We start from the raw sequence: 19,531 nt of genomic DNA on the forward strand, positions 1-19,531 counted from the left end.
GAAACCAATCGTATCGCATGGATGCAACCAATCGCATCGCATTTTTCCAACGAATCGCATTGCTTGACTATGCGATGCGATTATTCTTTATGCGATCAGATTTGGGGGTTTTCTTCATTTAGCCATTCTTTTACCCATTTTACCCCTTAAACACTCCTTATGCCCCGTTTTTACTGTTTTGGTGAGTTTTGGGTAGTAACAACTTGGTCTTCTTGCTTTTACATGGCCCGGAGGTTGCTCGTTCACCCCGAACCGCTCCCCGTTAACTCGCGGCTAGCAAGCTTATATTTTTCTTGCGTTTCATAGCCCGATCTACTATCCTAACGACTTTCATGGCAAACCGACCTCAAACATTTAACCTTTTTAACTAGAATGTACCTTTTTGGATCCGGTTTTGCGTCAGATCTGATTAGATACGGGATTAGTGCTTTGTTTCTTGTTGTTTAGGTGAAAATCTAACACAAACTTGTTATGGTTGTATTCAGATCTAGCCGAAATATGGAAAGGGGTGTTTGTGTGTGTGTGGAGGCAAGGTGGAAGAATGAGGGCTTTAGGGGTTTAGGTATGGTTAAGGGTGCTTCTATACCCCAAGTCCATGGACCTTAAGGCCCGTTAGCATCCTTTAATCCATCTTTTATTCTAAGCCTACCACTCAAACCCGTTATTACTTAACAAGTTAAATAACGACACACATTTAATAATAAAACTTTATTTTATTTAATATTCTCAAAAGACGGATGTTACATCGTTCGAGATAAGTTTTACATCAGTCGACGCATCGTTCTTCCGATCAAAAACTCTAAAACATCGTCTTGAAACTCTAAAAAGTACTTAACGACGTTAAATGTTTTTTAAATGTGAGATTATTATCGGACAATAAATAAAAGGTGAGATTATTTATTTTTAATTAGCCCAAAATAAAGAAAACAAGTGAAGGCACTGATAACGGGCCTGGTTTATAGGGCATGGCTTAAAAGTAAACCACTGGACTCCGTTTAACAGCAAATAACCACCTCACATTCTAAAATTATTAAGCAAATAAGCAGTCGCCACCTATGCAACAATTAATTAGGGGGTGTTTGGTACAGAGAATGGAATTGTAGAGAAATGGAATAGAGAAATGGAATTGCAGAGAAAGGGAATTGGTCTGGAGAATGAGAATTGACTGTTCTGTTTGGTAGTACAGAGATTTCAGTAGAGAAATATAGCTGAGAATCATTTCTCTTGTTTGGTACATAGGAAATAAACAGAGAATTATATCAACTTTATCATTAGCACAAGTATTTTTTTCATAACAAATATTTATTAAAAAATAAAAAACATATAAAAAGATGCATAAATTCCAACCAAAATATGCATTGATCAAACCAATTCATATACAAAACATAGTTTTTAAGCAAAAAACATCAACCATAGTTAAAACCAATTCACATACAAAACATACTTCAACCATACACAACTATCCCATTGAATCATCGGTATACAACTCGACCATCTCAATTTTCTCTTCTATTGTCAACGCAAGAAAAGAACGTCCTAGATCCACATCTTTACCAATCAAATGAGCTGCTTTGAACCTTTTTTTCGTAGTGATACCTGGTAAAGCTTTCAACTCATCACTAACATTTTCATAGATTTCACGAGCCTCCATACCTTCTTTGCTAAGTTGTTCACCCACCATCTCCCCAAATCGAAGCAAAACTTCCTTGATATCTTTGCAAGACTCTCGATATATCTCATCTGCATCCGTGCTTCTACCTCTTTTGCGCTTGCTTGTTACACTTCCTGTTTGTCCTTCAGATCTATCAACATTTGGAACGGCTTCATCAACAAAATCAAAGTCTTCAATATCAACAGGTGAGTTTTTTTGCGTCTCTTGAATAACATCTTCTTCTCCTAGGTCAACTGCTTTACTACCAGTAGCTCTATCCTTACCGAATATGGTACACAATTTGTCATAGAAAGGAAATGACTTGTCACGAAAATTCACAGCACCTTTGTGAGACTACAAGACAATTACAAATAAATTAGACTAAAATTTTAAAATCTAAAAAATATATTTTTTAGAATATACCTTCACGTATTTATTCCAAACACTATCATCGGCAATAATACAACATTTTTGTTCATCCCAACCAAACCCACTTGTATGCACCATATCATATACAATGCTAAAGTGTGTCTTCCATGTCTTCATCCTAGACTTTATACGTGGTTCTGCTTTGAGGCCAGAGTTAGGAAGACTTACATCTAGCAATTGTTGAACACCATTTAAATAACCTGGTTTGAATCCATTGTCAGCACCAGCATACTTTCCGGATGCATGTATCTCCATTAATGCATCAATTAGCTTTGCATCTTCATCATTTGTCCAGGTATGCTTGCTCCGAGTAACTCCTCTCACTATATTTGAATCTGCCATGTCTACGTACAAATGCATAATTATACAATTAAAAATCATAATTCATGTAACTACAAATACAAATATAACAAGAAACATTAATAAGAAACAAATAAAGTGCATGAATAAACATTAATAAGAAACATTCTTGGTTCTACAAATAAAAAATACATAATTGTCAAACATAATTAAGAAACATTGTTGGCACGCTGCGCACGCATCGCAGTCCAACTATTAAACATTTCATTAGCAAGAAGGTCTCTACGATCGGTCCATTCTTGTGAGGGCTCGATCATAGAAATAACATTGTCATGGTCATTTGCAGGTTGTGTGTGATTTACTGGGATTTCGTTATCAAGAGGGTCTTCACTCATTGTTGTTCGTATGAAATTGTGCAATAAACAACAAGCAATGATGATACGTGGCATGGACTCTATGGGATGATATGAGTTATCACGCAAAATAGCCCATCTATCTTTAATCATTCCGAAACATCTTTCTATAACATTCCTGGCCGATGAATGTCTCATATTAAAGAACTCCTTAGCATTCGTAGGAGGACGAGACCAATCGTTAAGATGATAACGTTGACCTCGATATGGAGTTAAAAATCCTTCACCATTTGTATAACCGGCATCACAAAGGTAGTATGTTCCTACAATTAACCATAAACTCTATGTTAATTATCATACTTAAATCTATGTATATTCTTTGAAAATTGTCTATCACATACCCGGAGTTATTTTAAGACCGTTGGGTCTACTGATTGCATCACGCAAAACTCTACTATCAGATGCAGAACCCTCCCATCCCGCTAAGACATACGTAAATAAAAGGTCTCTCGTACATACTCCGAGTACGTTAGTATAAATATGCCCTTTTCTTGTCCTATAAGGTTTTCTATCAATAGCAGGGACTTTAACTTTAATGTATGTTCCATCTAATGCTCCTAAGCAAACCTGAGTTAAAAGCAAACATTACTTACTAATTTATGTTAGCAAAAAATATCTTTAATAAAAAATGTATTTGACTAACCTTAAACCATTTCCATCTTTCATCAGTTTCATTATCTGGCACTGGCACGGGTGACTTGTAGAGTTCTTTGTGTAATCGACATATAGCATTTAAGACTAACTTGAAATACCGACTTACAGTTTCCCCGGACCGATGAAATCTGTTGACTAGTATCCTATTCTTTGCATTATGAGCAAGGGTATGTAAAAACATAGCAACTTGCACATCGACTAGCATGTTTTTACTATTCTTTAGCCCCCCTCTAGTTTCTAGCATATCACAAAGTGTTGTAAATGCATGTATATTCATTCTTATGTTAACAACACTCGTAACATCACTTTCATAAACCATCCTCACCATGTTTTCACGCCTATTATGGTAACTCATTAAATATTTTGTACGTAAAGTCATTGACTCAATCGACCGACGAAAATGATAAGTACACAACATCCACCAACGAATCGTAACATAAATGACATAAAATGCACCTATGGCAACTATTCTTTGTCTGGAAGGTGATCTTGCCATCTACACATAAAAATATAAGAAAATTCAAGAAAAGCAAATAACTCCAAAATATAATCCAAATATTAGCAACAAAGTGATCATGAAAGCAAGAAAAATGATTACAGGCTACTTTATTCACTGACTTGCTGAATGTTGTTTAATTGCCAATGTTTACATCAATATATATGTTATTTTGGATGAAATTGAACATCCAAGTTTCCATGTGAGTTACAAGTCAATGTTATACAAGATCCCTAAGGTTTCCATGTGAGTTACAAGTCAATTTCTAGATAAAAATGGTGTAAAAAGTGATGATTTGTTGATATGTAGAAATCTGAGTTTTTTGGTCAGATTTGAGTTTGTAAATATAGATTTATTTATCAACAAAACAATTGAAATAAATTATGAAAATATTTTCACAGAAACTTCAACATCTCTAGGTGTTTATATATTTTTTTCAAAATTTTAAAGTATGCATAAGGTTTTCAACTAAAATGCTAATTATCAAAGGTATCTAAAACTTACTGTTCAGAGTTTGTAAATGTCAAAATTTCTCAAAAATTGACTACTCAGGATTTGCATACAAGGCCAATTGGGAAATATTCTAGACACTTAAAATGTTCATTAGAAAGAGGAATGAAGTCTAAAACTTCAAAAACAAGAGAGTTATGCTCTTTAGAAGTGGACCTAAAATCTGTCAGTCAAAAACAGATTTGACCTTCGGTTTTATTTTTCACGTTTGGGTAATCAAAACTTCTCTAAAAATTACGAATCCAGTGGGGTTTGAAACTAGACTCTTTGAACTTAATGTTAGACTCAAGAAACGATCAATTTGCATCTGTTATGATCAAAATATTGTTTGAACAAAACAACATTACAGATTTCATCAGCAACAGCATTCAAGCAACTCATGTAAACATTCAATTTATCGGTTCCAACATTCAACCTAGCATCTAAATATCATTCTAACATAAAATTCATGATTCAAACTCATCAATTTCATACCATATAATGTTCAATTACCAACCTAGACATCAAAGATTTCATCAAGAGTCGAATTAAACATAAACCATTGAAATCTAACATATCTAAATCGATTACCAACAACATACAAACATCCCACGATAACAATCGACATCAGCAGCTGAGTTTGGATCGAGGTTTAGGTCTGGTCGAGCATAAGAAAGTCGAAAAAATGAAAGTTTCATACCTAGGATCGTTGGAATCGAAGCAAGGATCGCGAATACGAACTCGGTTCTTGGATTGGAGATGATTTGTGGGTGATTAGAGGCTGCAAGTCGATCGAACAGCAGGGAGAGGCCTGAGTTTGCTGCTGTAGATCGAACAACAGGGAGAGGCGTGAGAGAGTGAGGCTGAGAAATGAGACCCTAGAAATCCAATTCTCCGCTTTTTTTAGAGAAACAAAATTAGAGAAATGAAAATGGTTTATTTCCATTTCTCACCTTTTTCTTTCGTAAACAAACAATAGAATTTCCAATTCCATTTCTCAAACCTCAATTCCCTCAGCCAAACACCCCCTTAGGGTTTTTCAGGGGTTTTCTCCCCTCACTTCCAACTGTGGATGGAAGCTCAAGTCGGAATGTCCGGTCACGGCAGAGTGGTGGACGGCACTACGGCGGTCAAGTTTTTGCAAACGCAACCGACTGTGGCGGTGGCGGTGGCGGTGTCGCCACGTCATAACCAGTCAGCGGAGATAGGCACAGTGCCGCATCTTCTCGCCGGAGGTATTGCCGGAGCTTTTAGCAAGACGTGTACGGCTCCACTTGCACGCCTTACTATTCTGTTTCAGGTAGGCAGTTATATCATATGATCTGTGTTGTTTAGTTTCAAATTATTATTTTCCAGTGTGTCTGGAGACCTATTGAATACTGTCTCTACAAGTGTTGGATTCATTTTATAACATTTATAATTAAGGCTAGGTAGTTAATGTGGAAAAATTTCAGATATTGGCCTTGATCGATATTTGAGATATCGGTTATATATCGGTAATTTTCATATCATGTAAAATTCATATATATAACAATTTAACACTAATAATTCACTATACTCTCCTCCTACCATTAACAAACAAATTAATTAACCTTTTGCAACTTGCAAAACACTCACAATTCTTAGCAAGTAGGATCCGATTAAGACAAAAACACTAACATTGAACACTAAAATATCGGTGATATATCGGTCAATATCGCCAATATTATAGGTACAAGTATTATGACAGATATTTTCCCAGGGGTCGGATAACCGATATATTGGCGATATTGATTGCACAGAATTAAGGTTGCATTGATGGAATGATTTGTGTTGCATTTTGCAGGTGCAAGGTATGCATTCCGAGGGGGCGTTGTTGAGCAGGCCGTCTATATGGAACGAGGCATTGCGGATTGTTAATGAAGAGGGATTTAGGGCCTTTTGGAAAGGAAATATGGTTACTATTGCTCATCGTCTTCCTTATACCGCTGTTAACTTCTACGCCTATGAACAGTACAAAAAAGTGAGTTGCTTTTTTTTCATTTGTAGAGTTTGATCAAACTTTGGGTTTTGCTATATATGATGAGGCTTTATAGTTAATCTATTATCGTTAAATTGCTTAATTTATGGTTTTCAGTTGCTAAAGTCGATCCCAAGTATAGGAAACAACAGTGAATCTGCAGCTGCAGATGCGTGTTTGCACTTTGTAGGCGGTGGAATGTCAGGAATAACAGCTGCTACTGCAACATATCCGTTAGATCTCGTCAGGACACGTCTTGCGGCACAGGTGTAAAACGAATACTTCAAAATTTGTCAATTACTCATATTTTTAATCTATAATTGCTGTCATGATAAAGTTATTTTTGTGGAAGTATACATATAGTTTGTAAAGTGTATTTTCTTATGCACAGTTAGCGACTTTTTATCAGTGTTCCAGAAAGCATTAGGGCGGATCTAGGTGGTTGATCAAGTGCCTAGGGGCTTAATTGATAAAGCGGGGATCATTTGGATAATCAAGCAGCGTATAAAATTTCCCTTAATATTAGAATTGCCCATCTTTATTCGTGTTATTATAATGTATGAAGTAACTTAAGAAATTAGTTCGAGCTCACAACGAACAGTTGATTTAACAAGTTTGCATATCCTCATCATGCTAGCATGGCGTTGTCAGAAACTTATGACAAAGTGCAACTGGCCTTTATATATTTTCTCTTCTCAATATCACTATCACAATTCACATATAACTGAATTGCACAATAGCCACTTGGTTCGTACTTCTACTTGAAATCGAAATTTGCAACACAAAATTGAAAACCAGAAGACGTGGTTGGAACTCAAAACACAAAATCATCACTTGGAACTTGCAAGTAGCAAGATGGAATCGGTTGTTGCAGATAAGTTCAACTTGTTTAAGCTAAAGTGCTAAACTGTGTTGGCTCAATTATTGTTTGGCCCGATAATAGAGCCCAACACAAGAATTAAAAGGGGTTATTAAATGGGTTGCTTAATGACCAAGTTAGGGCTATTAGGTTTCTTGTTAGCTAATTTAGAGTTAACATTATAATTAGAGGCAACTGAGTTAGCGATTGAAGAAGAGTTAAACCGAGTTAGGGTTTGAGAGATTGCAATCAGTTTTTTGAGTTATATCTTCTGATTAATATAAACGAGAGTTAGTCGTTTACTTTGTGTTTGATTATCGATCGGGACTTTAAACCGCTCATTTTTTCAATTTGATCAGAATTGGGGTACTTTTACTCTGCCTTATGCCTAGATGACCGCTTTATCCATTATTTAGAACACTATTTTTTTAAATCTAGTTTTGCTAGTATTTTGATTTTGCACCTTTTGTACTTGATTGGGCCATAGTTTATGTTGGGTTCGTAGGCCTTGTTGGCCCGGTTTATTATAAGAAGTCAAAAGAGGAGACGGGTGTGGGCGGTCGGGCCCAAGCCCGGCCCGGTTTAGATTTCTTGCATAATAATTTACTAACCCTAGTTCAGTCTCTATATAAACAACATTATGTACTTGTAATATTTGGTCACTCAATAAAGATATACCTAGTTGCCACCCGTGGACGTAGGTCAGTTTAGACCGAACCACGTTAAATCCTCGTGTTCGTTTATTGCTTTCGTGTCGTGTTCAGTTTCGTGTGTGCGTTTAATCCTAACAAGTGGTATCTAGAGCTTAGGTTCGGATCACACGAAGAACACGGTGAACCAGTTCCGCGTGTCGCCGCCGCACCAGTGATCGGGGCTAGGGTTCCGCCGCGTTACCGCTAACTGCTGCTAGGGTTTCGCTGCCACCAGTTGCCACAGGTCAGATTCAGGTTGTCGATCTAGGTTTTCGGTGTTGGCAGCTAGCCGACGTATCCAGCGATCGACCGGAAGGTTGAAAAGAAGGCAGAAGTTTTGCGAGTCGAGATCCTACTTTGCAAAGTACGAGTCAATAACAGCGAATCAAGATCCTATTTTCGTTGAAGAACAGTTTCAAGTCAGAAGAAATTTAAAGAAACTTAGAACCAGTGCCAACCGCGTTTGTCAGGTTTATCGTTTCAGTTTAAAGTTTCGGTTTCTGATTTACAGTTCGTATTTCCGCTGCGGTTTTAAATAGGTTGATTGTTTAACAGAGTTCAGTAGAACAGTCGTTAAGTTCAGGCTCGTGCCATTGCGTGTTTGTCTGTGTTTTATCTAGTTTTATGTTTTAGTCATTGTCATGGCAGAAGACGGAAAGGTTTCGATACAGAAGTTTGACGGACAGAAGTTCGGTTGGTGGAAGATGCAGATTGAGGCACTACTTTGTCAGAAAGACTTGGATGTAGTGCTTGAGGATGAAAAACCAGAAAAGATGTCAGAAGCAGATTGGAAGAAGTTAGACAAGAAAGCTAGGGCTTGTATTACATTGTCGTTGTCGGAAGATGTGGCGTTTAACATCATGAAAGAAACCACAGCACGTGGTATGATGGAGGCGCTATCCAACATGTATGAAAAGCCTTCGGCAGCGAATAAAGTCTATCTTATCCGAGAGCTAGTGACAACAAGAATGAAAGAGGGTGGGTCAGTTACAACTCATATCAATAATCTTAATTCGATCTTGTCCCGCTTAGTGTCAGTTGACATTAAGTTTGATGATGAAGTTCAAGGCCTCTTGTTATTATCCTCTTTGCCCGACAGTTGGTCGCAAACAGTGACTGCAGTTTGTAGTTCGTCTACAAATATTACTTTCGATGGGATTCAAGATCTGATTCTGGGAGAAGATTCAAGACGCAGAAGTTCAGGTGAATCATCAGGCAATATGCTAGTCACAGAAGGTAGAGGTAGGGGAAAACAGCGAGGCAGTGGGAGCAGGAAGAGGAGTCAGTCCAAGACTCGTAAGGATATTGAATGTTGGGGTTGTAAAGAGAAGGGACACTTCAGGAATCAGTGTCCGAATGGTAAGAAAGAGGTGAACGTTACAGAAGACGACACAGATGACGGGGTCAGTAGTGATGAGGCTTTGGTTTGTAGTGTTGAGAGTAGCGTTGATGCTTGGGTGATGGATTCTGGTGCATCGTTTCATGCCACTCACTGTAGTGAAACGATGAAGAATCTTAAATTTGGGGATTTTGGAAAAGTTCGACTAGCGAATGATGATATTTTAGAGGTTACGGGTATGGGAGACGTTGATTTGATAACTTCAGCCGGTACTTTTTGGACTTTGAAAGACGTGAGGGTTATTCCAAGTTTGAAGAAACGTTTGATTTCAGTTGGGCAGTTGGATGACCAAGGGCACGATGTTAAGTTCGGGAATGGGCAGTGGAAAGTAGTCAAAGGGAATCTCGTGGTTGCTCGTGGCAAGAAAATGGGTTCGTTGTATATGGTCGATATGTCATCGAAAGGAGTGGATCCAGTTTTGGTGAAAGACAAAATCCGGTTCACAGAATCTCGTGGGCAGAAGAAGGTTCGTTTTGCAAGTAACAAACCCAGAGCCAAAGTGAAGATTCAGGATGAACGAGCTAGGAAGGTTAAATCAGTTGGGGGACATCGTGACAGTGGGAGCACAGGTTGTGTTTCAGTTACAGTTCCAGGTCGACAGTGGATTAAGAAAACCAGTATTCCAGCTGTAAAAGTCTCTCCAATGAATTACTTGCTGAATATGGAGAGTGTTTGTTCTCAGGTTATCTCTGGATCCGGTAGTTCGTTACAGTGGGAGCCGGTAGGGACAGAGAACGGGTTAGGGGCAGTTTCAGCCGTGACTGACGTGTTGGAGCTCCGGGGAGCTTCAACGGGCCTTCAGGTTAATTGATGAGAAGGCGGTGGCAACTAGAAGAAGTTTAATGTTCAGATTACAGAAGTACAATCAGGAGTGCAGACGAGAGTACTCAAGGCCTCCGAGTGGGAGATTGTTGGGTTCGTAGGCCTTGTTGGCCCGGTTTATTATAAGAAGTCAAAAGAGGAGACGGGTGTGGGCGGTCGGGCCCAAGCCCGGCCCGGTTTAGATTTCTTGCATAATAATTTACTAACCCTAGTTCAGTCTCTATATAAACAACATTATGTACTTGTAATATTTGGTCACTCAATAAAGATATACCTAGTTGCCACCCGTGGACGTAGGTCAGTTTAGACCGAACCACGTTAAATCCTCGTGTTCGTTTATTGCTTTCGTGTCGTGTTCAGTTTCGTGTGTGCGTTTAATCCTAACAGTTTATAGCTTGAATTAGGTTCCACCAATGGCTGCCATCACTTTTGTGTATTTTTGTACAAATTACAATCTTGACCTTTTTATTTTGTTGCAGAGAAGTACAATGTACTATAACGGAATCTGGCATGCCTTCCGTACAATTTGTAGAGATGAGGGTGTGCTTGGCTTGTATAAGGGACTTGGCCCAACTTTATTGGTAATAGTTCTACATTTTGTGGAGGCAGTTTTAACTCGAATGTACTTATTAATTGCTTAATTTGGGTTATTTTTTTAATCTTTAAATGGTCGAGCATGTAAAATGAAAAAAAAAAAAAAACTACAAAGGAAATTGGTGGACTGAGTCTAAAGTTGGCCATTGTATTTTAAATGCATATAACTCTTCAAATTATTTTTCAAAAAATAATTATCATTATTGAATGAAATCTGGTTATTTACTGAAAGTTTAAAAGTTTGGTCCAAATGTGTTTCTGGTCAACCTAACTTAACTATAACTGCCAATTTGAGTAGTGTTTACGTAACCCAACCTGAATACGATCTGTTCACTTAATCAGGTTGAAAATTTATACTGTAACTGCACACATGCACCTAGTATTCTAAACAGGTCAAACAGGTTCGTCTGGTCAACAGGTTTTGTATTTCAGTTGTAAGTGGGTTAAGTTTATAATTTGTAAATTATAGTTTTTCTACTTCTCATTTTAAACGTGTTGGTGTCTTTGGTCAGGTCAACCTAAATCCAATCTATATTAAACATGCTACCAATATCGACTGTTTTACAACAGTAACATGTTCATTCGTTTATTTTAACTTGTTACCCGATTACCCCATTCTGTCTTCTCAACATTGTGTGCGCACTTATTTCCATATTGTGATTCATGCAGGGTGTTGGACCAAGTATTGCTATTAGCTTTTCCGTTTATGAAATGTTGAGTTCATACTGGAAATCTCATAGGTACACTCCATGCTCATATCAACCAAGATTCTAAATTGCAACTTTATAGAACTTGGTTATAATACATTTATATGTTTTGGTAGGCCAAATGATTCCACTGTCATGGCCGGTCTCACATGTGGCGGTCTCTCTGGCCTTTCATTCTCAACAGGTAAGCATCCAGTTATTCGGGCTGGGCATTTTCGTAAACTGTAATTAGCCATTTGCTATAATTAACTTTTTTCTCTCAGCGACATTTCCTTTGGATCTTGTGAGGAGAAAACAGTTAGAAGGAGTGGGTGGACGGCCCCGTGTTTACAACAGTGGCTTGCTGGGGACACTTGGGCAAATTGTGCGAACTGAAGGGTTACGTGGTCTTTATAGAGGGATTCTTCCAGAATATTACAAAGTTGTCCCTGGTGTAGGAATCGTTTTCATGACATACGAGACACTCAAGAAGCTTATGTCTGAACCACCTTCTTTCTAGGTGAGAGAGCTATATGCTTTATTATAATTTTATCTGTCTTCATCATTTCTCTTCGATCATAATGACACACGATCGGGGAACATTATGATTTTGTAGGTTATTTTAATGACATAGGTAGGATAGGTATATCATCATTGCTGGCCGGAGTTGAATCTTTTTGTGTATAGGTCGTAAATTTGGAATTGCTTGAGTCCCAATTCCGAAGGATTGGCGTGTTTTGGTTTGGGTGTAGAGCTGAAACCTGAAAATTTTGATAGTATACTGCTTGTTTTTGGTGTTATTATTATCTTTTTATATTCCTTGTGAGTGCTCGAAACAGTTCATAATGTTCGTTTGAAAATCCATTTCCTATTACAAGCAAAATGGCGAAAGCAGTAATCACAAACACATATGACCTTACCCAGGGTAATTCTAATATTAAGCCATACCATTGATAAGTGAGCTATGTGTAAATGTGATCATGGTGTCCTTCAATTTTTGACTGTAGTTGTACCAACATGGCTGTATGGTATATGAACATCCCAAAAATGACATGTGTAGAGATGTAAACGAGCAGAGCTCGGGCTTGAAAGAGCTTTTGTGCGCAACCTGTTCTAACTTGAAAGAGCTTTAGCTTTAGCTTTAACTTGTCTTGTTTGCAGGGCTCGTTCTTAAAACCTGGCTTGCTAATTATTTATTGACATCTATGCATCTTATTTACATTTTTTTTGTAATTATTTTCACGTACATCTATAATTATATTTAGGTATATTGGTTTTTATTAATCCCAACTATCATCTTTTGGTCGCTGTCGGTCCCAACTAACGAATTGGTTGTAGGCGGTCCCTACTTTTAACGTATTTGTTTCCAACGATCCGTGACTAACAGAATTCTAACGACGTTAGTTACAGGTCACCGGAAAAACGTTTTTGGCTGGAAAAATTAAATTCTTTTGCCGGAAGACACCACCTTAACACCGCCGCCACCAACCAACCACCATCACTTGAGCACCATTAACCGATTCCGATGATGGTTTTAGGGTTCCGATGATCTCAGTAATTGGGGCTTTTACTAGAAAAAGGTTCCTAAAGGTCTGATACAAAGTTACAAAGATGCTTGGGATGTTGAGTCTTTCGGGAAAAATGTGAGGTTTTAGGCCAAAAACGTTTTCCGGCGACCTGTAACTAACGGCGTTAGGACTTTGTTAGTCACGGACCATTGGGAACAAATATGTTAAAAGTTGGGACTGTCAGGGGCCAATTCATTAGTTGGGATCGACGACAAATCAAAATATAATAGTTGGGATTAATAAAACCAATACACCTTATATTGAAATTTTTGTATAACACAATATATAATATTTATTTAGTGTATGTACACGAATTAGTTATTGTATAAATAATTTCTAAATAATGGGCTCGTGACTTTAAGCCAAACCTGATATGTAAAGCTCAAGCTTGTTTATTATGAGCTCCGATGTACACACGTTTATTCAAGGGGCTGGCTCGAATTGATTCGAGCTTTTTGCGAGCAGTCTCACATGACTGACTTTGTTTACATCTTACTTTTGTTATTCTTTTCAAAGTGGCCTTAATTATGATCAACTGTCTGGTTATTTTGAGCTAGACAAGATCCAGACAACTACTCAAAACAATATACCATCATCACCATGCACAAATATGACACCCTTTATACATTCAATACAAGAAAATCTTCCTAATAAAATGGATCAAAAATAACATGCCTATAGATATATCAAGCTTACTGCATATATATATCCCTATAACTATAGGACTGCAAATTTATTTGTTCATATATGCTTCAACCTCTTCTTGTCCTATGGCCATCATCATGGTAGCAATCCACCACAGCCGCCTCAGTCTTCTTCTGCACATTCTTGTACTCATACCGACTCGCGACAAACACATACACACACAGATTGGCTGCAGTGATTGCAGCCAAGAACAGATAAAAGTGGTCAATACGGCTGCTGTTCAAATCTTTCCCAAACCAACTCTTTCCCGACACTTTACTCGTTGCGTTATCAACAATTGTGATCAAGAAGCTACTCAAAAAATTTCCCGCCCCGATCACACTTAGGTACAGCGCGATCCCTAAGCTTCTCATTGAATCTGGAACTTGATCGTAAAAGTATTCTTGAAGTCCAACCAAAGTGAACCCATCTGCAATTCCAAATAATAAGAACTGGGGGGCCAACCAAAACACACTCATAGTGGCCGAGCCGTGTAAAGGATCGGCTTGCACCACAGCTAGCCGTTTCTTTTCAACAATGGCGGCAACGATCATTGTAATAACCGAAAACACTATCCCGATTCCTATTCGTGTAAGGATGTTGATTCCTCGTTCGGTTCTGGTTATCCTTCTTAGTAATGGGATTAGTAGTCGGTCGTAAACCGCCACCAAAAGGATCATGCCACAGGCAGCTAGAGCATATATTGAGGTGGGTGGGAGGATGAACCGATGGGTGATCTCGCGGTTTATTAACACACCTTGTTTGATGAAGAATGTTGTGCCTTGTGCTACACATATGCCGAATGGTAGGGAAGTAAGCCAGATCGGGATCATGTTTAAAAGCAGCTTCATTTCCTCTACCTTTGTTACGGTCGATAGTCTCCATGGATCATGTTTCTTTTCAGAGAAATCTTGTTCTTCAATTATCGCGGCTTTATCGAGAAACCTGCAATGAAATATAATTAACTTGGTTATAATCATATTGATTATTATGGCTATTCATTATTCAAACTTAAAAAGAAACTGAAATCAAAATAATAAATCAGGTTATCAACTTGATTGAATTAGTTTTATGATTTTTGAAGAATAATTGAATTATATGACTTTATTTTTATGAAACCATACATATACTTTATATAAATATTTCTTACAAATCTGGTTATTCAAATCAACCTGAATTTAAATTGGTTTTTGAATTATTTCGAATTCGAATTTAGTTTTAATATTTTTTTCTTACTTTAAGGTTTCCGTGTGGCAAAGTAGCCTTTCCTGGGCCTTTTCCAGTTTCGGCTCTTCATGTAACTCGTTCGGGTTAGACGGGTAAGGTAGATTCCTCTTGCTATGCTGCAACACATACTTGTAACAACGGCATTAACGGGCTTCCAGGCTTTCGGTATCGATAAAAAGGCCTACCGATGACATAGATCAATATGGAGCAGGCCATCGTCATGGTGAGAATGATATCTGCTTGACCCCACCCTACATGATCTTGCACGTAGACGATAACAGTTACACCGAGCACTAATACAGCACAAAGCGCTGCATTCCACCAGTTGAAGAAGGACATCTTCTTTTTGCGTTCTCCTGGATGATCATCATCAAATTGATCCGCTCCAAAACTTTCCAAAGCCGGTTTGTGCCCCCCGTGCCCACAGATATCATATATATCGCGACAAAGAACACAACTTCATGGATCTTCCTTGGTTTTAGACAAAGTGCGCTACTCACACATGGTTTTAAGCTCGGGATCATACTTGACATCGTTAGGAGGATTAAACCCTGCATTCAATAATTGTATATAATTATAATAAGTCAGATCATATTTTATTTAAGATATTTTAGTTCTTCTATAATAGCTTGTAATGTTAATATAATTTGAATGTATACTAATATGAAAAAGAAGGTACCATTAGATAGATGACTGATGATAAAAGAACAGTAGCGAAACGTCCCAAGTAAGCATCAGCTAGGAACCCTCCAACCAACGGCATTAGAGTCGTCACACCGATCCATTGATTAGCACTCTTAGCCGATGTCTTCACATCTTGATGGATGACTTTTGTTAGATATATGATCAAACTTGTTGCAATCCCAAAGTAACTTAATCTCTCTGCAAACTCAATTGCTGCAAACACAATAACATTATCTCACAAAATTAATGATATATTTATAAACCAAAAACCATATATAACATATCAATAGTACTCTAATATGACCTATCTTAATATTTTAATCATAATAATTGCAACCTTTTATCGAATAAAAACTTTTAAGGATATAACATTTTGTGTATATATGAAATGACAGGGTAGAATCAACATATTTTGGTTTTTGGCAGACAATCTAAGGCCAACTAAAAAACACCAAACTTTATACTACTTTAACCTTTTGACTTTGCTTTTGGGGTGCAATTATAGCCTTCCTTTTGATGTACCACACTGTTTGTAGTGAATTATGACACAAGATATGGAAATCTGATTTAAATTTATAATTTAAGGAAATTAGGGATTCACAAAACTTATCCCACCATCATTCTTAAATTTTTATAGTACTCCATTATAAATATATCAAACCAAAGGATTCCTTGATCTTTTAGTATAATAATAATAATAATAATAATAATATTAATGATATAACAAGTTTAGATGAGTGTATCATGAGTTTAACATCAATCAATCAATCAATCATGCCCAGTAAAATCCCACCGACAGCAAAGCTATAAGTAGGGTCTGGGGAGGGTGGGATGTAGGCACACCGTACCTCTATCCAAAGGAATAAAGAGGTGGCTTCCAGAGAGACCCTCGGCTCTAAGTACATGTGTATGAAGCAAAATAAAGGAAATCAAAGTTTAACAGTTATATAGAAACTACTACTAATTATAATAATATTAATAATAAGATCACAGTTTAATAGCTATATAAAAGCTAATAATAATTATAATAATAATAATATATGTAAGGGAAATACCATTATGGTATGTGACCTCAATAAGTTAAGTCTAAGCCCTAAGGTATTCAATTCTCTCTAAATACCATGAGTTTAACGATATATTTAAAAAAATAAAGTAGTTATTGTCTGGTTATCTTTTAGTATAAAAATAATGGAATATTACTGATATAACAAGTTTAAATGTGTGTATAACGAGTTTACCGTTATATTTAAAAAAAAAAATTAATATTAACAATAATAGTAGCTAGTATCTAGTTATCTTTTAGCATAAGAATAATAGAAAAATATTATTGATATAACAAGTATAAAGTAGTGTATAACAAGTTTAAATAATATATTTGAAAATTTTACTACAGAAAATTATAAAACTAGTTAGCGTATTTCACAATAAAAACATTTAATCTTTTCATTGTCATACAAGTATGATCATGCTGCTCACATTCTTGACCATTGATTTCGTTTTTAGATTTTACAACTACTTTGACCACTAAAAAAAGTGAGAAGACAATTCTCAATATATTATCAAATAAAAATGGTCTATAATTCAATGAAAAACTATATAACTATGTGTTAAATAATTTAAAATTACAAACTGAGTCAATTTTTTTAGACTAAGTCTAAATAGAGTCCCAATAGTGACTCGTTAACAAAAATAGTAAGTAAGCCGTTTACCGTTAACAAATGCATGTTCTAAAAAACATGACTTCCGTGCAAACTTTTGAGATACATGTAATGATAACGATATTTGACCACGTAAGTCTTCAAAAATCACGAATTTGGCATTAAGTCACACAACATCTTTTTATCGGCAATTACGAACTACCAAGAAAGAATAACAAAATCAAGATCATTACCAATGATGAACAAGGACGCTTTCCAAGTACCAGTGGAAGTGCGAAGAGGTGTTTGACCTCTATGATCAAAGGAAGAGTCATAAACCCATTTTTGTTCATCCACTTCTAGTTCTTGACCTTTTTCAAGATGCTCCATTTGGATCACTTCCACAGTATGATCTAAGTTTAGAATATTGGGGAGGAGGTTGTGATATTTAAAGGGAAGCTTTTGGTTTGTTTACATGGTGATATATTCTGCCTTATCCCCCTTTTTAGTGGGGTGGTATTTGTAATTTAAAGGTCTCACTGTCTCACCACATGAACCATTAATCCATAAATTAATAAATTTATTTATTTATTATTATTTTTTAATACTTTAATATTTTTACATTATAATAAATTGATTTAATTACAATAGAGAGGCAGGTAAACGGACAACAAGCTGTGTCGCCATCCCTTTTTAAATGGCAAAACTGATCCTACTGAAAACAAAATTATCGTTCTTCTACATTATATTATATTGTATTTTATTGGAGTTATATTATATTGTAATTTTATTAAGTGTATACACTTATACAATGTAATCAAATGTCAACAAAGGTTAAGCATGTCACAAATAATACGACATATTGTATACATTTAAATGCACACATAAAAAAATGAATACAATGATATTACAAATTTACAATAATAATGATATAACTCTCCTCGCATATCAATTATTACTTTTATGTGAATTTTTATAAAAAGGAATAAATTTTAAAAATATTTTAAAAGGTTATAACAAAGTTTTATTAATGATTCAATGTTCATTTTCACAAATAACACATCTTGTTCTTCGATCCAACCACACGCCCAGACTCATCTAAAATAGAGCTGTTAAAAAATATAAAATAGAGAAAAATAAATATATTCATATTTTCATAGAAAAGAAAAATTAAATATTTTCATATTTCATTTCATAAATAAAATATTTTGATGGGCCGTACGGTGGTTATGGGGTTTTATAACATATCAATAGTTCAATCATTATCTTTTCAAAAAACGTAGTTCAATCTTTATAAGATATAAATTTAACTATTTAAAAACTATATATATATATATATATAAATATATATATATATATATATATATATAGGCTAAGTATAAAATGAAAACCACTTGAGTTGTGAAAACTCCATTCTAAACCACATGTTTTTAATTAATGTTTAAATTTTGTGGTTCACAATTAAAATGAATAAAAAATATAAATATAAATATAACTTTTTCTCTCTCCTGAAAACATATATAAAAATTAATAAAAAAATGTTAAAAAATAGAAAAACATTTTTTTTAATGTTTCGATGTTTTGTATTAAATGTTACAACATATATTACATGTAACAAAAAAAAAAAAAAACGATATTACATAGGGTTTTCACAACTCAAATGCGTTTTCATTTTAACCTTACCCTATATATATATATATAAGGGTTCAAATAAAAATAAGGAGTTTCCTAAGAATGGTAAGAACCAATAGATTTTTGCCATGTAGCATTATAACCTATGGTGAAAGAATAATTCTAGGAAACTATGTCGGTTATAAAGGTGAAAGAGTAATTCTATAAAACTATGTCGGTTTTTGGTAAATTTAAATCTCAACCATTGATTAACATGTACCAATGGCTATGAGTTATTTTCACTATTCCTAGAAAACTATCTCTTTTTATTTTAACCCGTCCATATATATATATATATATATATATAGGGTTTGGATTAAATACAAATGAAATTAACGTGCTAAACGTGAGAATCAAGTAGAGTAATTATATATACAAGTAGAGTAATTATGTAGTTACATCATAGAGTAATTACGTAATTACTCTATGGTGTAATTACATAATTACTCTACTTTTATATATAATTACTCTACTTGATTCTCATGTTTAGCACGTTAATTTTATTTGTATGTTAACCCTCCCCTATATATATATATATATATATATATATATATATATGGGAGATTTCAAATGAGAA

At 35.7% G+C, this 19,531-nt stretch overlaps 2 protein-coding genes and 1 pseudogene across 4 annotated transcripts; 1 reads left to right on the forward strand and 2 right to left on the reverse strand.

Annotated features, from left to right (window-relative positions):
• Positions 1-2,273: 2,273 nt before the first annotated feature.
• LOC143585796 (protein ANTAGONIST OF LIKE HETEROCHROMATIN PROTEIN 1-like) lies at positions 2,274-3,868 on the reverse strand. The gene is made up of 3 exons (XM_077067492.1): positions 3,437-3,868; positions 3,135-3,360; positions 2,274-3,056 (listed from the first exon to the last, which is right to left on the reverse strand). Exons 1-3 carry the CDS (start codon positions 3,863-3,865, stop codon positions 2,590-2,592), a joined length of 1,122 nt encoding a protein of 373 aa, XP_076923607.1. The 5' UTR covers positions 3,866-3,868; the 3' UTR covers positions 2,274-2,589.
• A 1,636-nt stretch (positions 3,869-5,504) lies between these two features.
• Positions 5,505-12,304, forward strand: LOC143585797 (uncharacterized). 2 transcript variants are annotated; one of them, XM_077067494.1, is made up of 8 exons: positions 5,505-5,732; positions 6,258-6,434; positions 6,549-6,698; positions 10,683-10,784; positions 11,467-11,537; positions 11,621-11,688; positions 11,768-12,003; positions 12,100-12,304. In XM_077067494.1, the coding sequence occupies exons 1-7, from the start codon at positions 5,505-5,507 to the stop codon at positions 12,001-12,003; spliced, it is 1,032 nt and encodes a 343-aa protein (XP_076923609.1). In that variant the 3' UTR covers positions 12,100-12,304. The 2 variants fall into 2 exon arrangements, with proteins under 2 accessions (XP_076923609.1, XP_076923608.1); XM_077067493.1 differs by having other exon boundaries at positions 11,768-12,303.
• A 1,200-nt stretch (positions 12,305-13,504) lies between these two features.
• LOC143585792 (protein NRT1/ PTR FAMILY 5.6-like) lies at positions 13,505-17,746 on the reverse strand (annotated as a pseudogene). The gene is made up of 4 exons (XR_013144600.1): positions 17,538-17,746; positions 15,642-15,859; positions 14,972-15,513; positions 13,505-14,680 (listed from the first exon to the last, which is right to left on the reverse strand). The product of XR_013144600.1 is annotated as a protein NRT1/ PTR FAMILY 5.6-like (transcript).
• Positions 17,747-19,531: the final 1,785 nt, after the last annotated feature.

This window comes from Bidens hawaiensis, unplaced genomic scaffold, assembly GCF_021521415.1.
Source record: "Bidens hawaiensis isolate Kalapana, Puna unplaced genomic scaffold, B.hawaiensis_p1.1 tig00034169_1, whole genome shotgun sequence".
Lineage (NCBI taxonomy): Eukaryota > Viridiplantae > Streptophyta > Magnoliopsida > Asterales > Asteraceae > Bidens > Bidens hawaiensis.

Excerpts from the sequence above, each read along its gene's own strand:
- LOC143585797 (XM_077067494.1), top strand. The coding sequence starts at position 5,505 with ATGGAAGCTCAAGTCGGAATGTCCGGTCACGGCAGAGTGGTGGACGGC. Across the intron at positions 5,733-6,257 it reads GCCTTACTATTCTGTTTCAG|GTGCAAGGTATGCATTCCGA; the intron begins GTAGGCAGTTAT and ends TGCATTTTGCAG. Across the intron at positions 6,699-10,682 it reads GGACACGTCTTGCGGCACAG|AGAAGTACAATGTACTATAA; the intron begins GTGTAAAACGAA and ends ATTTTGTTGCAG.
- LOC143585796 (XM_077067492.1), bottom strand. The coding sequence starts at position 3,865 with ATGTTGTGTACTTATCATTTTCGTCGGTCGATTGAGTCAATGACTTTA. Across the intron at positions 3,361-3,436 it reads AAAGATGGAAATGGTTTAAG|GTTTGCTTAGGAGCATTAGA; the intron begins GTTAGTCAAATA and ends CTTTTAACTCAG. Across the intron at positions 3,057-3,134 it reads CGGTCTTAAAATAACTCCGG|GAACATACTACCTTTGTGAT; the intron begins GTATGTGATAGA and ends GGTTAATTGTAG.